This window comes from Podarcis cretensis, assembly GCF_951804945.1.
Source record: "Podarcis cretensis genome assembly, chromosome: 17".
NCBI lineage: Eukaryota > Metazoa > Chordata > Lepidosauria > Squamata > Lacertidae > Podarcis > Podarcis cretensis.
Genome location: NC_137187.1, coordinates 39,390,263 through 39,403,863, shown reverse-complemented (window position 1 = coordinate 39,403,863; position 13,601 = coordinate 39,390,263). Strand labels below are relative to the sequence as shown.

The 13,601-nt window shown below is 46.8% G+C and overlaps 1 protein-coding gene and 1 long non-coding RNA gene across 3 annotated transcripts in view; one reads left to right on the top strand and one right to left on the bottom strand.

Annotated features, from left to right (window-relative positions):
• The first annotated feature begins 5,789 nt into the window (after positions 1–5,789).
• LOC307206085 lies at positions 5,790–13,269 on the top strand. 2 transcript variants are annotated; one of them, XR_013834266.1, is made up of 2 exons: positions 5,790–6,515; positions 11,430–13,269. It is a non-coding gene; the product is annotated as an uncharacterized lncRNA (long non-coding RNA). The 2 variants fall into 2 exon arrangements; XR_013834267.1 differs by lacking the exon at positions 5,790–6,515 and adding an exon at positions 9,255–9,446.
• BCAP31 (B cell receptor associated protein 31) overlaps positions 12,733–13,601 on the bottom strand; it is a 36,365-nt gene continuing 35,496 nt past the window's right edge. Inside the window, exon 8 of the mRNA XM_079958876.1 lies at positions 12,733–13,433. Coding sequence (XP_079815002.1) covers positions 13,395–13,433 — 39 coding nt within the window. The 3' untranslated portion in view covers positions 12,733–13,394. The remainder of the gene's footprint in view (positions 13,434–13,601) is intronic.

Sequence of the window (13,601 nt, the reverse complement as noted above, 5' to 3'; positions counted from 1 at the left end):
ACAGCCCTCGTATGAGATGGCTCTCCCTGAAGCTGTCTCTGATCGCGCGGCCTGGTTGCAGGAGCTCAAAATAAACAATTAGAGAGAAGCAAATGCACATATTTCGAGTGAAGATCAGGAGTGAAGACTGCTAATTTAAGTGATCTCTGTGAAGTGGAGCGACGGGCTGGATTCAACAATAAATCAAGAAGAAGATACTTCAAAGGGTCGGTATGTCGGAACGGGACTGAAAAGGGGGGGACTTTTCTTTTCTTTTTTTATCTTATGTGAGTACCTAACAACCCTGCCCCCAAGAAGAATCGTTGCAATTTCTGATTACAAGCAGGATGATTAAGAACTGTGTGGAAATAAATTACTAAGCAAAGACATGGCTTGTGGGAAGTTTTGGAAAGGAACGAAAGGTCTTTGTGAAGCAGTTATAAAAAGAGATTTATTACGGCAGGCCTGGCTTCAGGATGATCGAGGGGGAGGAGGACCATGGTTTGTTATTATCGGATTGTGAGTTTGACCTGGCAGAACCCCCTAACAATTGAGGGCTGGCAGGCCTGCAAGGATTAAGGGACAGACTTTAAGAATGTCTTATACGGAAGTATGGAAATGGCATCTGTTTGTTTTGATATGGCTCTTGGAGAATGCAAAATCTACACAGTAACAACGTTTGTTTTCAACCTGCTTGTGGAGACTACCAGAGGTTACAAAGAAAGGAATATATGACAACAACAAGAAGATGAGGAAAATAATAAAGAGAAGATTGAATAGAACTGTGAATATTATTTGGACAGAACTGTGAAGATTAAAGCAGCAGCAAGAGAGATGTTTGTTTGTTTTTTATAATATATTTATTGAAGTTTTCAAAAATAATACATTGTAAAACAAAAAGAAAAAAACAACAAAAATACAAAAAACACAAATAACAACTAAAAAAACACATAAAGTTTCCATTTACTTATTTTCTTTTAACTTATTTTCCAGACCTCCTCATACCTCCCTTTCTTATATTCCAATTCAAATCGTTTGTTCAACAAATCCTCACCATTAGATTTTTTTCTTCTTATTTCAAAACCTTATTTTCCATATCTCTTAAGCATTACAGCTGGAAACCACTTGATTTCTGTCCAACATCATACTAACATTCATTAATTTTACAATATTTCTGCAAATAGTCTTTAAACTTCTTCCAATCTTCCTCCGCCGACTCCTCTCCCTGGTCTCGGATTCTGCCGGTCATTTCTGCCAGTCCCATATAGTCGATCATCTTCATCTGCCATTCTTCCAGAGTGGGTAAATCTTGTGTCTTCCAATATTTTGTGATAAGTGTTCTTGCTGCTGTTGTCGCATACATAAAAAAAGTTCTGTCCTTCTTTGGCACCAATTGGCCAACCATGCCCAGGAGAAAGGCCTCTGGCTTCTTCAAGAAGGTATATTTAAATACCTTTTTCATTTCATTATAGATCATTTCCCAGAAAGCCTTAATCCTTGGGCATGTCCACCAAAGGTGAAAGAATGTACCTTCAGTCTCTTTACATTTCCAACATTTATTATCGGGCAAATGATAAATTTTTGCAAGCTTGACTGGGGTCATGTACCACCTGTAAACCATTTTCATAATATTTTCTCTTAAGGCATTACATGCCGTAAATTTCAGACCGGTGGTCCATAACTGTTCCCAGTCAGCAAACATAATATTATGCCCAACATCCTGTGCCCATTTAATCATAGCAGACTTCACCGTTTCATCCTGGGTGTTCCATTTCAGCAGCAAGTTATACATCTTTGACAAAATCTTAGTTTTGGGTTCTAACAATTCAGTTTCTAATTTCGATTTTTCCACCTGGAATCCAATTTTCTTGTCCAATTTATAAGCCTCCATTATCTGATAATAATGAAGCCAGTCTCGCACTTTATTTTTTAGTTTCTCAAAACTCTGCAATTTCAATTTGTCTCCCTCTTGCTCCAAAATTTCCCAATATTTTGGCCATTTGGACTCCATATTGAGTCTTTTAAAAGCTTTTGCTTCCATTGGTGACAACCACCTTGGGGTTTTATTTTCCAATAAGTCTTTGTATCTTATCCAAACATTAAACAATGCTTTCCTGACAATATGGTTCTTAAATGCTTTATGTACTTTAACCTTGTCGTACCACAAATATGCATGCCACCCAAAAGCGTTATTAAATCCTTCTAGGTCCAAAATGTCCGTGTTCTCAAGAAGCAGCCAGTCTTTCAACCAGCAGAGGGGGGGTCTTTCAATCCACCCCTTTCCTTTACATCAGTTAATATCTTAAATTTTATTCTGGGCTTCTTGCCCTGCCAGACAAATCTAGAAATATCTTTCTGCCACTTCTTGAAACAGTCCATCTTGTCCACAATTTGCAATGTTTGAAACAAAAACATTCTAGGCAATACATTCATCTTGCAAGAGAGATGTTTGGATCCCTTTCTGAACTCGAAGCATGGGTACCCCCAAGAAAAATTTAAAAATTTGGCTGTGTAATTTGGAATTAATGTGATTTGGAATTAATGTGATTTGATTGGCCTGTTAATAAAAATTATTTGAAGGGAAAAAAAGAGAGTCCTGCACTGCATAGAGTTGGACTGGATGACCCTCAGGATCCCTTCCAACTCTATGACTATGATACATTCACTCATTTGTGCAAAGTGGAAGCCAAGCAAACCTAGATGTTGGCATCCCTAGCTCCTCTACCAAACATTTATTCATTCACGCCTTTGTTGGATATTCTGAAACCAAGCTATATTGTTGCTTTTAGGCAGGATAGCAAACCAGCAGTGCAGATCAGGCTGGCAAACCCCATTTTCCTCCACATCACAGAGTTAAGAGGAGAGGTTTAAAACTTCTCTTCCCAGTGCAGAGCTCCAATGGGATGATTTCTGTCATTGTGCTGAGGTGTAACTTAATGATTCAGGCATTCAGGTGGGAACTGTACATCCTGTACTCTATTAGTTTCGATCATTATCTTCGGACAACGGGAGGTTACAACAAATCAGGCCAGCCAAGGTATTTCGTTCCCTGAGGTAGAAAAGTAAATGTCACCCAAATGTCACCCAATTCTTCCAGGCACGCCTGGAAGAAGCGGACCATTTGGATCCCTTCCAGTCGGGATTCAGGCCTCATCATGGGACTGAAACTGCCTTGGTCGCACTGGTTGATGATCTCCGGCGGGCTAGGGACAAAGGTGAGAGCTGTTTCCTAGTTCTGCTGGATCTCTCAGCGGCGTTTGATACCATCGACCATAACATCCTTCTGGACCGTCTTGAGGGGCTGGGAGCTGGGGGCACTGTCCTACAGTGGTTCCGCTCCTTCCTCCTGGGCCGTGTTCAGAAAGTGGTGGTGGGGGATGAGTGTTCAGACCCCTGGGCTCTCACTTGTGGGGTGCCTCAGGGTTCTGTCCTCTCCCCCATGCTTTTCAACATTTACATGCAGCCGCTGGGAGAGATCATCAGGGGGTTTGGGCTGGGTGTTCATCAATATGCGGATGATACCCAGCTCTACCTCTCTTTCAAATCAGAACCAGTGAAGGCGGTGAAGGTCCTGTGTGAGTGTCTGGAGGCGGTTGGAGGATGGATGGCGGCTAACAGATTGAGATTGAATCCTGACAAGACAGAAGTACTGTTTTGGGGGAACAGGAGGCGGGCAGGTGTGGAGGACTCCCTGGTCCTGAATGGGGTAACTGTGCCCCTGAAGGACCAGGTGCGCAGCCTGGGAGTCATTTTGGACTCACAGCTGTCCATGGAGGCACAGGTTAAATCCGTGTCCAGGGCAGCTGTGTACCAGCTCCATCTGGTACGCAGGCTGAGACCCTATCTGCCTGTGGACTGCCTCGCCAGAGTGGTGCATGCTCTGGTTATCTCCCGCTTGGATTACTGCAATGCACTCTACGTGGGGCTACCTTTGAAGGTGATCCGGAAACTACAACTAATCCAGAACGCAGCAGCTAGACTGGTGACTGGGAGCGGCCACCGAGACCATATAACACCGGTCTTGAAAGACCTACATTGGCTCCCAGTACGTTTCCGAGCACAATTCAAAGTGTTGGTGCTGACCTTTAAAGCCCTAAACGGCCTCGGTCCAGTATACCTGAAGGAGCGTCTCCACCCCCATCGTTCTACCCGGACACTGAGGTCCAGCACCAAGGGCCTTCTGGCGGTTCCCTCACTGCGAGAAGCCAAGTTACAGGGAACCAGGCAGAGGGCCTTTTCGGTAGTGGCGCCCTCTTTGTGGAATGCCCTCCCACCAGATGTCAAAGAGAACAACAACTACCAGACTGTTAGAAGACATCTGAAGGCAGCCCTGTTCAGGGATGCTTTTAATGTTTGATGTATCATAGTATTTTAATATTCTTTTGGAAGCCGCCCAGAGTGGCTGGGGAGGCCCAGCCAGATGGGCGGGGTATAAATAATAAATTATTATTATTATTATTATTATTATTACTCTGAGCAGACAGCACCTATGATATTTTGGTATCCAAGTCAGAAAACTCCACAAGCACCAGACTGAGAAACATTTACTGTTCTTTTGTGGCATTCAAACATCTACCTGGGCTTCACTCTTCCTCATGGTAAGATCAGTCTTGCGTGGCAAAAATTCCATTGCAACCAAGAATTCAACATTTGCTTCAAAACTGACACCTGACACTATTATCAGAAACTGCCACTTGCCCTTGACATTGTTTTTATTCTTCTCTAGCTTACCTGCAACTTAACTTAATTTGCCCTCACTATTGGGACTATTCATCTAACCTTTAGAAACACAGCCTGCCGTACACATTATACCTTTAAAGCACATTCGAGCACATCCTTTCCCTCAAATAAATGTGGGCATTGTAGTTTTCCCCTCACAGAGTTACAATTCCCAGCAACAAAGTACAGTTTGCAAAAGTCTTTGAAATGTGTTTTAAAGGTATGGCATGGGCACTGCCATGACCATTTTTTCTCTAAACTCTTCAGCTTTTTGTTGAAGAAATTAAGTTATCAGTATGCAGAAATCAGGAAGGAGAATGTTACAGGGGCTGATAAAAAATTTGGAGAGAACAAACATGTGATGGAAATGTTCCTTCTCCACCTCCTCACACTAACAGAACTCAGAAAGACCCTGTGAAGTTTATGGCATCAGGCCTAGGACCAACAAAGGCAATATTTATCCATTCCGACATATGAAACCTCACAATGTGGCAATAGGCACAAGCCCAGATTTCTTAAAAGGAAAATAAATGGTTTGGGGCAAATTCATAAAGGATAGGTGTGTCAAAGGCTATTTAGTAGGGAGGGTAGTTAAATGGAGGATCCTTAACACTGGTCTCAGTGGGAGCCCTGCAATTCTGATCATCTTACTTTAACATTTGCCAAAGGAATCCTGGTAGGGATCATTGCAAGCGTCCTTCGCTTCTTGGAATTTTCACAGCCTGAGAAGTTCATAATGGGAACTGGACATTTCTGGTTGTTTTGGGAGGTGGGGTGGGGAGAATAAGAACTGCTTGCCATTCAAAAAATAAATATTGTAGAAATTCCACATCAGCACACCTCTGCCTTTGCCTACACTCTGGGCTTATTCACACTTTTTGCCCCGCTCTTTCCAGGCACAGGTTCACGCTTCAAAGCTTCGTGTCTATTTCTGCAGTAAAGGGAGGGTTTTCATGGGGCAAAGTGCGCTCAGACACGCAGCTTTAAAGCTCAGACCTGAGCCTGGAAAGGGGGGGGGGGCGCAAATGGCTATGAGAGGAAAGTGCCTGGAAAGCGTGGAGGAAAAGTAGGTATAGATAAGCCTTCTGACAGCCAAACTAGACATGAGGGATCCAATGGCTATGGCTGCCGCCACCAGCTTTTTCAAAACTTTAAATGCACACGCCTTTTTCCTAATCCCATTATTCCAAACGGCTACCATGAGCCGTTTTCTGCCCCTTCCTTCTCCAGCTTCTCCAATAGTTTCTGGGGAAACGGGGTTTCCACATAAAGACAAGACGTACTGGAGTGACAACCCACTATTTTATTTCAATACATTTATATCCCATCTTTCCTCCATCATGGAACTCACAAGTGGCCTCCATGTGGTTCCCAGCAGGTCGCCCAATGCAGACACAGGCCAGGCCCAGGCCTGCTTAGAATCACATGCTGTCAAACCAGGCCCTGAGACTACCTTCCCGCCACCATCTCCTCTGTCTCCAAGGTATAAAACACCATAATAACAATATGAAGTAAAAGAATCCAGGATTGTAGCACAGCTGTGATTAGGCAGCAGTGCAGCCGCTCATAAACAAGAGGTAGCAGCAAAGAGAGGAATTCATGCTCTGACTCAGGATCTGTTTCACCTCAAGAATGCAGTTTGTTTCGTACCCATTTGAAAAACTGCCTTGCTAAAACCGCCATAATTTTCCCCATGGGCTGCTGCTGAAAGAACCTCGCAACAGTCCTGCAATACAGTCCACTTGTAGTACTTCAGGCTAGAGGTGAGGCCAAGGTTGGTGGGATTTCCAGTCCAAAGCCCTCAGCTTGAAACAAAGGTCAGCTCTGCTTAAAATGCCACCCTGAAATCTTAGTTGCAGTATTCAATTGCATGTTGACACATGTGGTCCACTGAATGACATGCAACTGCACTGTGCTTTAAATGTTTAAATAAATATTTAAAAAAACGTTTTCCCCTGCAGAAGAGGCCCACTGAAAAACTGTGAACTCCCATCTTTACTGTCCCATTGTTAAATACAATAAAGCCACCAGATTTCCCCATTTGTTTCCACAGAAGCCCATTACTGCAGGGATAACCGGGGGTGGGGGGGGGGAATGCCATTTGGCATTTAATATCAGCTCAGAAGCTGGACAGTGTTAAATTGCCACACCACTCCAAGTATGTTTTTCATCCTTAAGGGAGTGCAGTGTACCAGTTAAGACAGTCAGACGAAGACCTGAGAGAGAGATGTTTTAAATGTCCCCTCGGCCATGCAGCTCCCTGTGAGGAGTCTCTCAGCCTGACTTACTTCAAACAATCCAGAAACGACCAGTAGATCCCAATCCACCTTCTGCCCACCCCTCTTGTAGAGTACATAGTTTAGAAGTGAAGCAACGTATGGCCATCCATTTGCCTCCCTGCCACTTAACAAATTACTCCCCATTCAAAAACACTTTGTGCTAGACCACTGAGTTATCTAAAGCATCCAGGAACAACATCCGTACCCACCTTGTAGTTACCACCCGGTGCACCAATGGGCATCTTTAGTACAATAGCATCCTTGTCACTAGCCAGTGAGTATCCCCAACTTCTGATGTCTTGTGTAGACAGTTTGTCCAGGTTGACCCCCATGTCCACTTTCAGCTCCTTGACAATGCCAGCTCCAACCAGGAGAGGAGGGATGCTCTTGGGAATAGTCCAGGTAATTGTTTCCTTCGAGTAGTACACACCATCTGGCAGAGGGGAGTGAGGAGGGAGAGAGGGAAGCTTAGGGAGTCTCCAGACGGTCACTCTTTTGTGGGAGAGACTGAAGCCCATTCCAGAAGTTGAGACTTCCCAGTTAGTGGCTTAAAGGGTTCTGTTGCCCCAGCACAACAATTGCTGTGAGGATAAAAGGAGGGAGGGAGAAACATGTACCGTGGTACCTCGGGTTACATACGCTTCAGGTTACATACGCTTCAGGTTACAGACTCCGCTAACCCAGAAATAGTGCTTTAAGTTAAGAATTTTGCTTCAGGATGAGAACAGAAATTGTGCTCCGGCGGTGCGGCAGCAGCAAGAGGCCCCATTAGCTAAAGTGGTGCTTCAGGTTAAGAACAGTTTCAGGTTAAGTACGGACCTCCAGAACGAATTAAGTACTTAACCCGAGGTAATAATAATAATAATAATAAATTTTATTTATATCCCGCCCTCCCCAGCCGAAGCCGGGCTCAGGGCGGCTAACAACAATCAAACAATCAAACAATCCGATAATCGCACATTCTAAAAATATTTCATTATAAAAATCAATTAAAATCAAATTAATGGCAACTGATTAAGCAAGATTCTGTGCAGGTTGCCAGAGGAGGGAGTCAGGCTGCGCCCTGACCAAAGGCCTGGTGGAACAACTCTGTCTTGCAGGCCCTGCGGAAAGATGTCAGGTCCCGCAGGGCCCTAGTCTCTTGTGACAGAGCATTCCACCAGATTGGAGCCGCAGCTGAGAAGGCCCTGGCTCTAGTTGAGGCCAGCCTAACCTCTCTGAGGCCTGGGACCTTGAGGATGTTATTATTTGCAGACCGTAGGTTTCTCTGTGGGGCATACCAGGAGAGGCGGTCCCGTAGGTACGAGGGTCCTAGGCCGTATAGGGCTTTAAAGGTTAAAACCAGCACCTTAAACCTGATCCTGTACTCCACCGGGAGCCAGTGCAGCTGGTATAGTACCGGATGAATGTGATCTCGCAGCGAAGACCCCATAAGGAGTCTCGCCGCGGCATTCTGCACCCGCTGGAGTTTCTGGGTCAGTCTCAAGGGCAGCCCCACGTAGAGCGAGTTACAATAATCCAGTCTGGAGGTGACCGTCGCATGGATCACAGTGGCTAGGTCAGGGCGAGAGAGATAAGGGGCCAACTGCTTAGCTTGGCGGAGATGAAAAAATGCCGCCTTTGTTATAGCTGTAATCTGCGCCTCCATAGAGAGGGAGGTATCGAAGATTACACCCAAACTCTTAACAGACGGTGCTGGCACTAATTGCACCCCCGCAAGAGATGGGAGTTGCCCCCTCAATCCCATATCGTCCCGCCCCAGCCAGAGGACCTCTGTCTTCGAAGGATTTAACTTCAACCGGCTCCCACGTAACCATCCAGCCACAGCTTCCAGACATCTCGCCAGTGTGTCTGGGGCCGAGTCAGGATGGCCATCCATCAACAGATAGAGTTGGGTGTCATCAGCATACTGATGGCAACCCAGCCCAAAACTCCGGACAAGCTGGGCGAGGGGGCGCATAAAGATGTTAAAAAGCATCGGGGAGAGAATCGCACCCTGAGGCACTCCACACACCAAGGAGTGGCGCGATGACAATTCCCCCCCGAGCGCCACCCTCTGTCCCCGACCAGAGGTACCACTGTATGTTCTTCCACTCCATCTCCTTTCAGCCCTAACCAGTACGGCCATTGTCCAGATATGACAGGAGTTGTAGTCCAACATCTAGAGGACAAATTCAAATTCAAATTTATTTATTTACAGCTATTAGCCCATAAAATATGTACAAACATAAGAGCACAGAAGCATAAAAACCAATACATCTGACAACAGAAGGGGAACACCACGATGCAAGGGTGGGTCATTGAGCAGTGACAAAGACACCTTTGAGGACACCTTTGTTGGCCACCCTTGGCGTAGAGAAGTGGGGGGGGGCAAAGACGTTCAGAAAGCTGAATCTTGCATCTACTATATTGGCCTTCATTCCCAGTTCAGTCAGGACTATCAGGAGACACACAGACAACAGCTTGCAGGTAGAGCAGGCCTAAATGAGGTGGGCAATAAGACCTAGGGCAAACATTTGTGCATCATGAGCAACACACCACACAAAATTGAGGCGGCGCACACATGCACACCAGGGGCGGATGTCAGTAAGGGACCGCTTGCACCCAGGCCTTGAGCCTGCTCAAACTGGGCAACTGAAGGCCAAGGGAGCTGCCAGCACTGAGAAGTGTGATGCAGCGAACATGAGATGGGATAGAAACCTGCCCCCTTGGTGTGTTTTGGCTCCCTAGACCCACCCACACCCCCAAGAACAAGCTGTTGCAAGAGGGCAAATGATCCTTCTCTCAACCAGCACAATGAGGCAAGATTCAAGTAGGGGAATTTAAAATGTAGCCTGGAGGTTCAGCTTCTGGGAGCTGTGTGTGTTGTCATTCAACTACACTCCCATTTCTAGGAAAAGGGATAGGGGAGGAGAAGGAACGGAGCCAACTGGAAGAGAAGGGCTCAAGGCTCGCTTCCTCCCTGGGATTGTCATCATGTGCTGGGCAGCAAACCACATTGAGCCTCCTTGTCAGGGGCAGCCATCAAAGAATTTGGGGAAGCTGTTGAGGCAGCTCCAAAACAGAGGAGTTCAGGGTCTGAATGTGAGAAATCATCAGAGACAAGTTGGGTTTGGGGAGGCTGGAAGCCAGCACTCAGAACCAACGTTTTTGGGGTGGGGGTGGAGGGAAGAGTGTTTAAAAAAACCCCACTCCCCACTGTCCACAATAAATGTGTTCTTTAAAAACACACATTTTGTCAGAAAGAGGGAGGAAAAACACATCCTGCCGTTAAAAAAAGCAGGGGGACCCTTCCCTCCTGCCAAGGCTCCTGGCCAGAATCACCCTCAACAGGGAGAGAAAGAACAGACCCTCGATTGAGAGCTCCTCTCAACTGCCCTGCCAGGAAGGCTGCCCAAGGAGCGTTTTAAAGGTTACTCCTGGCTAGGAACCGGCTTTCGCCATGATAAATCACCTGGCAGGGCCTGGGAAAACAGATCCACCAGTGCACAAACACCAACTCAAGACTAGGGGCAGGGAGGGGGAGGGAGAGAAAGAGAGCAAAAACTTTCCACTTTGGCTGTGTGCTTTGGAAGACTGGGCAGCTACCTGTAGCGCCATCCACATGGCCTTTGGGCTGCTTCCCTTGTGCAAAAATGAAGTTTAACATGGTGGCCACACTGGTTTTTCAGGAGGATGTGACAGGGCAGTTTTTTGGATGATAGTTATGAGAAAAACAGGGGAAGAACAGGAGCAATGAATACACCCAAAATGCCTGACAGCAGTGATCAAAGGGAGACACACAGAAACTTTGTTCAGCACCAGCTTCTAGAGGCAAAGTGTGTGTGTGTGTGTGTGTGTGCGTGTGTGTGTTTTGAGGGGAAGCAGTGGCATGCAGTCAGTGGACTATGGAGACTAGGCTAGTCCCCTGAATGTTCCTGGTAAATTAGAGCACAGTATAGTCATACCTCATGTTATGTTTGCTTCATGTTACGTTCTTTCAGGTTACGTCCCGCAGCGACTGGGAAGTACCGGAAAGGGTTACTTCCAGGTTTTGCTGCTCGCACATGCGCAGAAGCGCTAAATCGCCCTGTGCACCTGCGCAGATACGGTGCTTCAGGTTGTGCTCTCTTCATGTTGCAAACAGGCCTCCGTTCGCAACCAGAGGTACCACTGTAAAGTATTGAAAGTCTGACGCCTCCTTCCCAAAGCCCAGGAAACTTCTGCCCGGCTTAGAGAGGTGTGATGTTCATGCACACGACATTCCCGCCACCACCTTCACAAGCTGGAGCCTCTGGTCCCAACTGTTCCCCTACAAGAAATTTCACCACATGCCACCGGGGGGGGGGGTCCCTTCATGCCCAGCTTCTGGCTTTCCAGGAGAACCTGGCCAGCCACAGGCTCTTGATCCAGCAGGGCATTTTGTGTTCTCTCTCTACACACACACACACCCCTTCTTCACTTGTCCTACAGCACTGAAGAGGAAAGCGTCAGTCTGCAAGCCACCAAGAAAACCAAGGAGGCACATGCTCTCCCCTGCAAAAACACCTGGTGCTAGCGAGGGGAAAAGCAGGACCTCTCCTCTGACCCGCTGGGGGTGGTGAGGAGGCCTTTAGCTTTAATGCTCCTGCCTCACACAGATGCCTGATGATCGTCTTCCAAAGCAACTACTCTATTCCGAACTTCAAAATGGAAAGTGTAATGCTGGTGGTCATCAACAAAAGAGGTTTAAAGACTCCCTCAAGGCGAATCTTAAAAAATGTAGTATAAACACCAACAATTGGGAAACACTGGCCTGCGAGAGCTCCAGTTGGAGAACAGCCTTTACCAAAGGTGTCATGGGCTTTGAAGACACTCGAACTCAGGACGCAAGGGAGAAACGTGCTAAGAGAAAGGCACGCTTAGCAAACCCTCACCATGATCAACTCCTGCCAGGAAACCTAGGTCTCCACTGTGGAAGGACGTGTGGATCCCAAATTGGCCTCCACAGTCACTTACGGATTCATTGTTTAAAGCGTGTTTATGGAAGACAATCTTACTCAGCTACGAGTGGTCACCAAAGAAAGAAGATTGCTCCTGCCTCAAGGATGACTGAGCCATCCTGCTCCTTGCACGTTTGAGGCACAAGGGCTCTGAGTCTCTTTCTGTCCCTCATCCTGAAGACCCTTGTCATCTGCGTGGCAACTCTAACACTCCTGACCATGCAGCTTTCTTTCTTTCAGAACCCTTCTACTTCCTCAGCTTAATTCTTCAAACTATTCCTTTCTTCCGGGGGGGGGGGAGACGCTTCCCCTAGCACTCCTTTATTCCATCTCCACTCGCTCCTCCCTCAAATCCTGCTCCCTCTTCACTTTTTTCCTTTTTTAAAGTGCATTGTTCTCTTTGCCCAGGAAAACCACTTACAGACACAAGCTGCGTCCCTTCTGTGGCCATGGTTTTGGCACCAAGTGAGGCACTGAACACAGTAGCAACTTGTTGCTCAAGTCCTTGGCAGACCTTAGGAGGCGGAAGTTGAGTGCAAAAGGACAAAGACCAGAACCTTGACTGTAACCAGGGTGGGACTCAGGAGCCAGCAGACCAGAAGGCAGGCATTTTTTTGCCACAGAAACAAGTCAACAGGGGTGGGGGCTTTCGGTTTAGCCCATCAGAAGAACCCAAACATCCCCCGCTCTTCATTAATCCAGAACACAGAATTCAAGACTACAAGATCAATTTCCCCTTGCTCTGTTTTTTTTAATCCATTACCCCCATTTCACTCAGAGGCCACACTGAAAGCTTTGTTCTACCAGAGTTTTAATGAGAAGCTTTGTACAGACACCTTGTCCTTAATATATATTATAAAAAAAACACATACGGACACAGGGGAGATCTTCCCCATCACAGCCAGATGGTATCAACAGGAGCACATAAGCACCACACATGATGCTCCACTCATGCTCCCTTCAGGCTTTGGATGGAGTAAGTGAAACTACCCAGAGTCTGGGGGAGCAAGTGCAGCTAAAAGACAGCAGGACAGCCTTAGAGCACATGCTGAAATAGACCAAGCCAACCCTCACCACCATGAAATGCTTCTGGCCCTGGTAGCCCAGCCCCAATTGCCTCCCCAGAGAGACACGACTTTGTCTTCCTCCTCTCCTCCACCTGCGAGAAACAGTCAAGCAGCAGTATTGTTCTGGTAAGTTCACATCCAGTCTCTTTATTGGGGGGGGGGCAGGGGCACAAGGATAAAGAGAGTTAGCCATCCACTCAAAAGCTATATCACTGAAGGGGGGTGCAGGATGGGGAAGGAGCAAATAATGGTGGATGAGCAGATCACCCAAACCCGTGCCCAGAAAGTGAGGGGAGGGGGCTCAGCTAGGCTGCCCCCAGCCCCATGAAACATGAGTGTACAGCAACCAGGTGGAGACTGGCCAGAACCACCAATATGCAGCAGGGGAATCATTCTTCTTTCTTGTCTCTTGGTCCATCGCAGGCCTCCTGGGAGAAACAAGGAGGGTGGGGGAACAACATGGCGTTACATAAGAGGAGAATTTTTAAGCCACGTTTTGGACAAGCCAGTGCAAAGTGGCTTACCACAGTTAACTTCTCCATTTTACACGCTTTAGGGACAGTTGTCTTGTTTCCCCATGCTTACACCCCCATCCC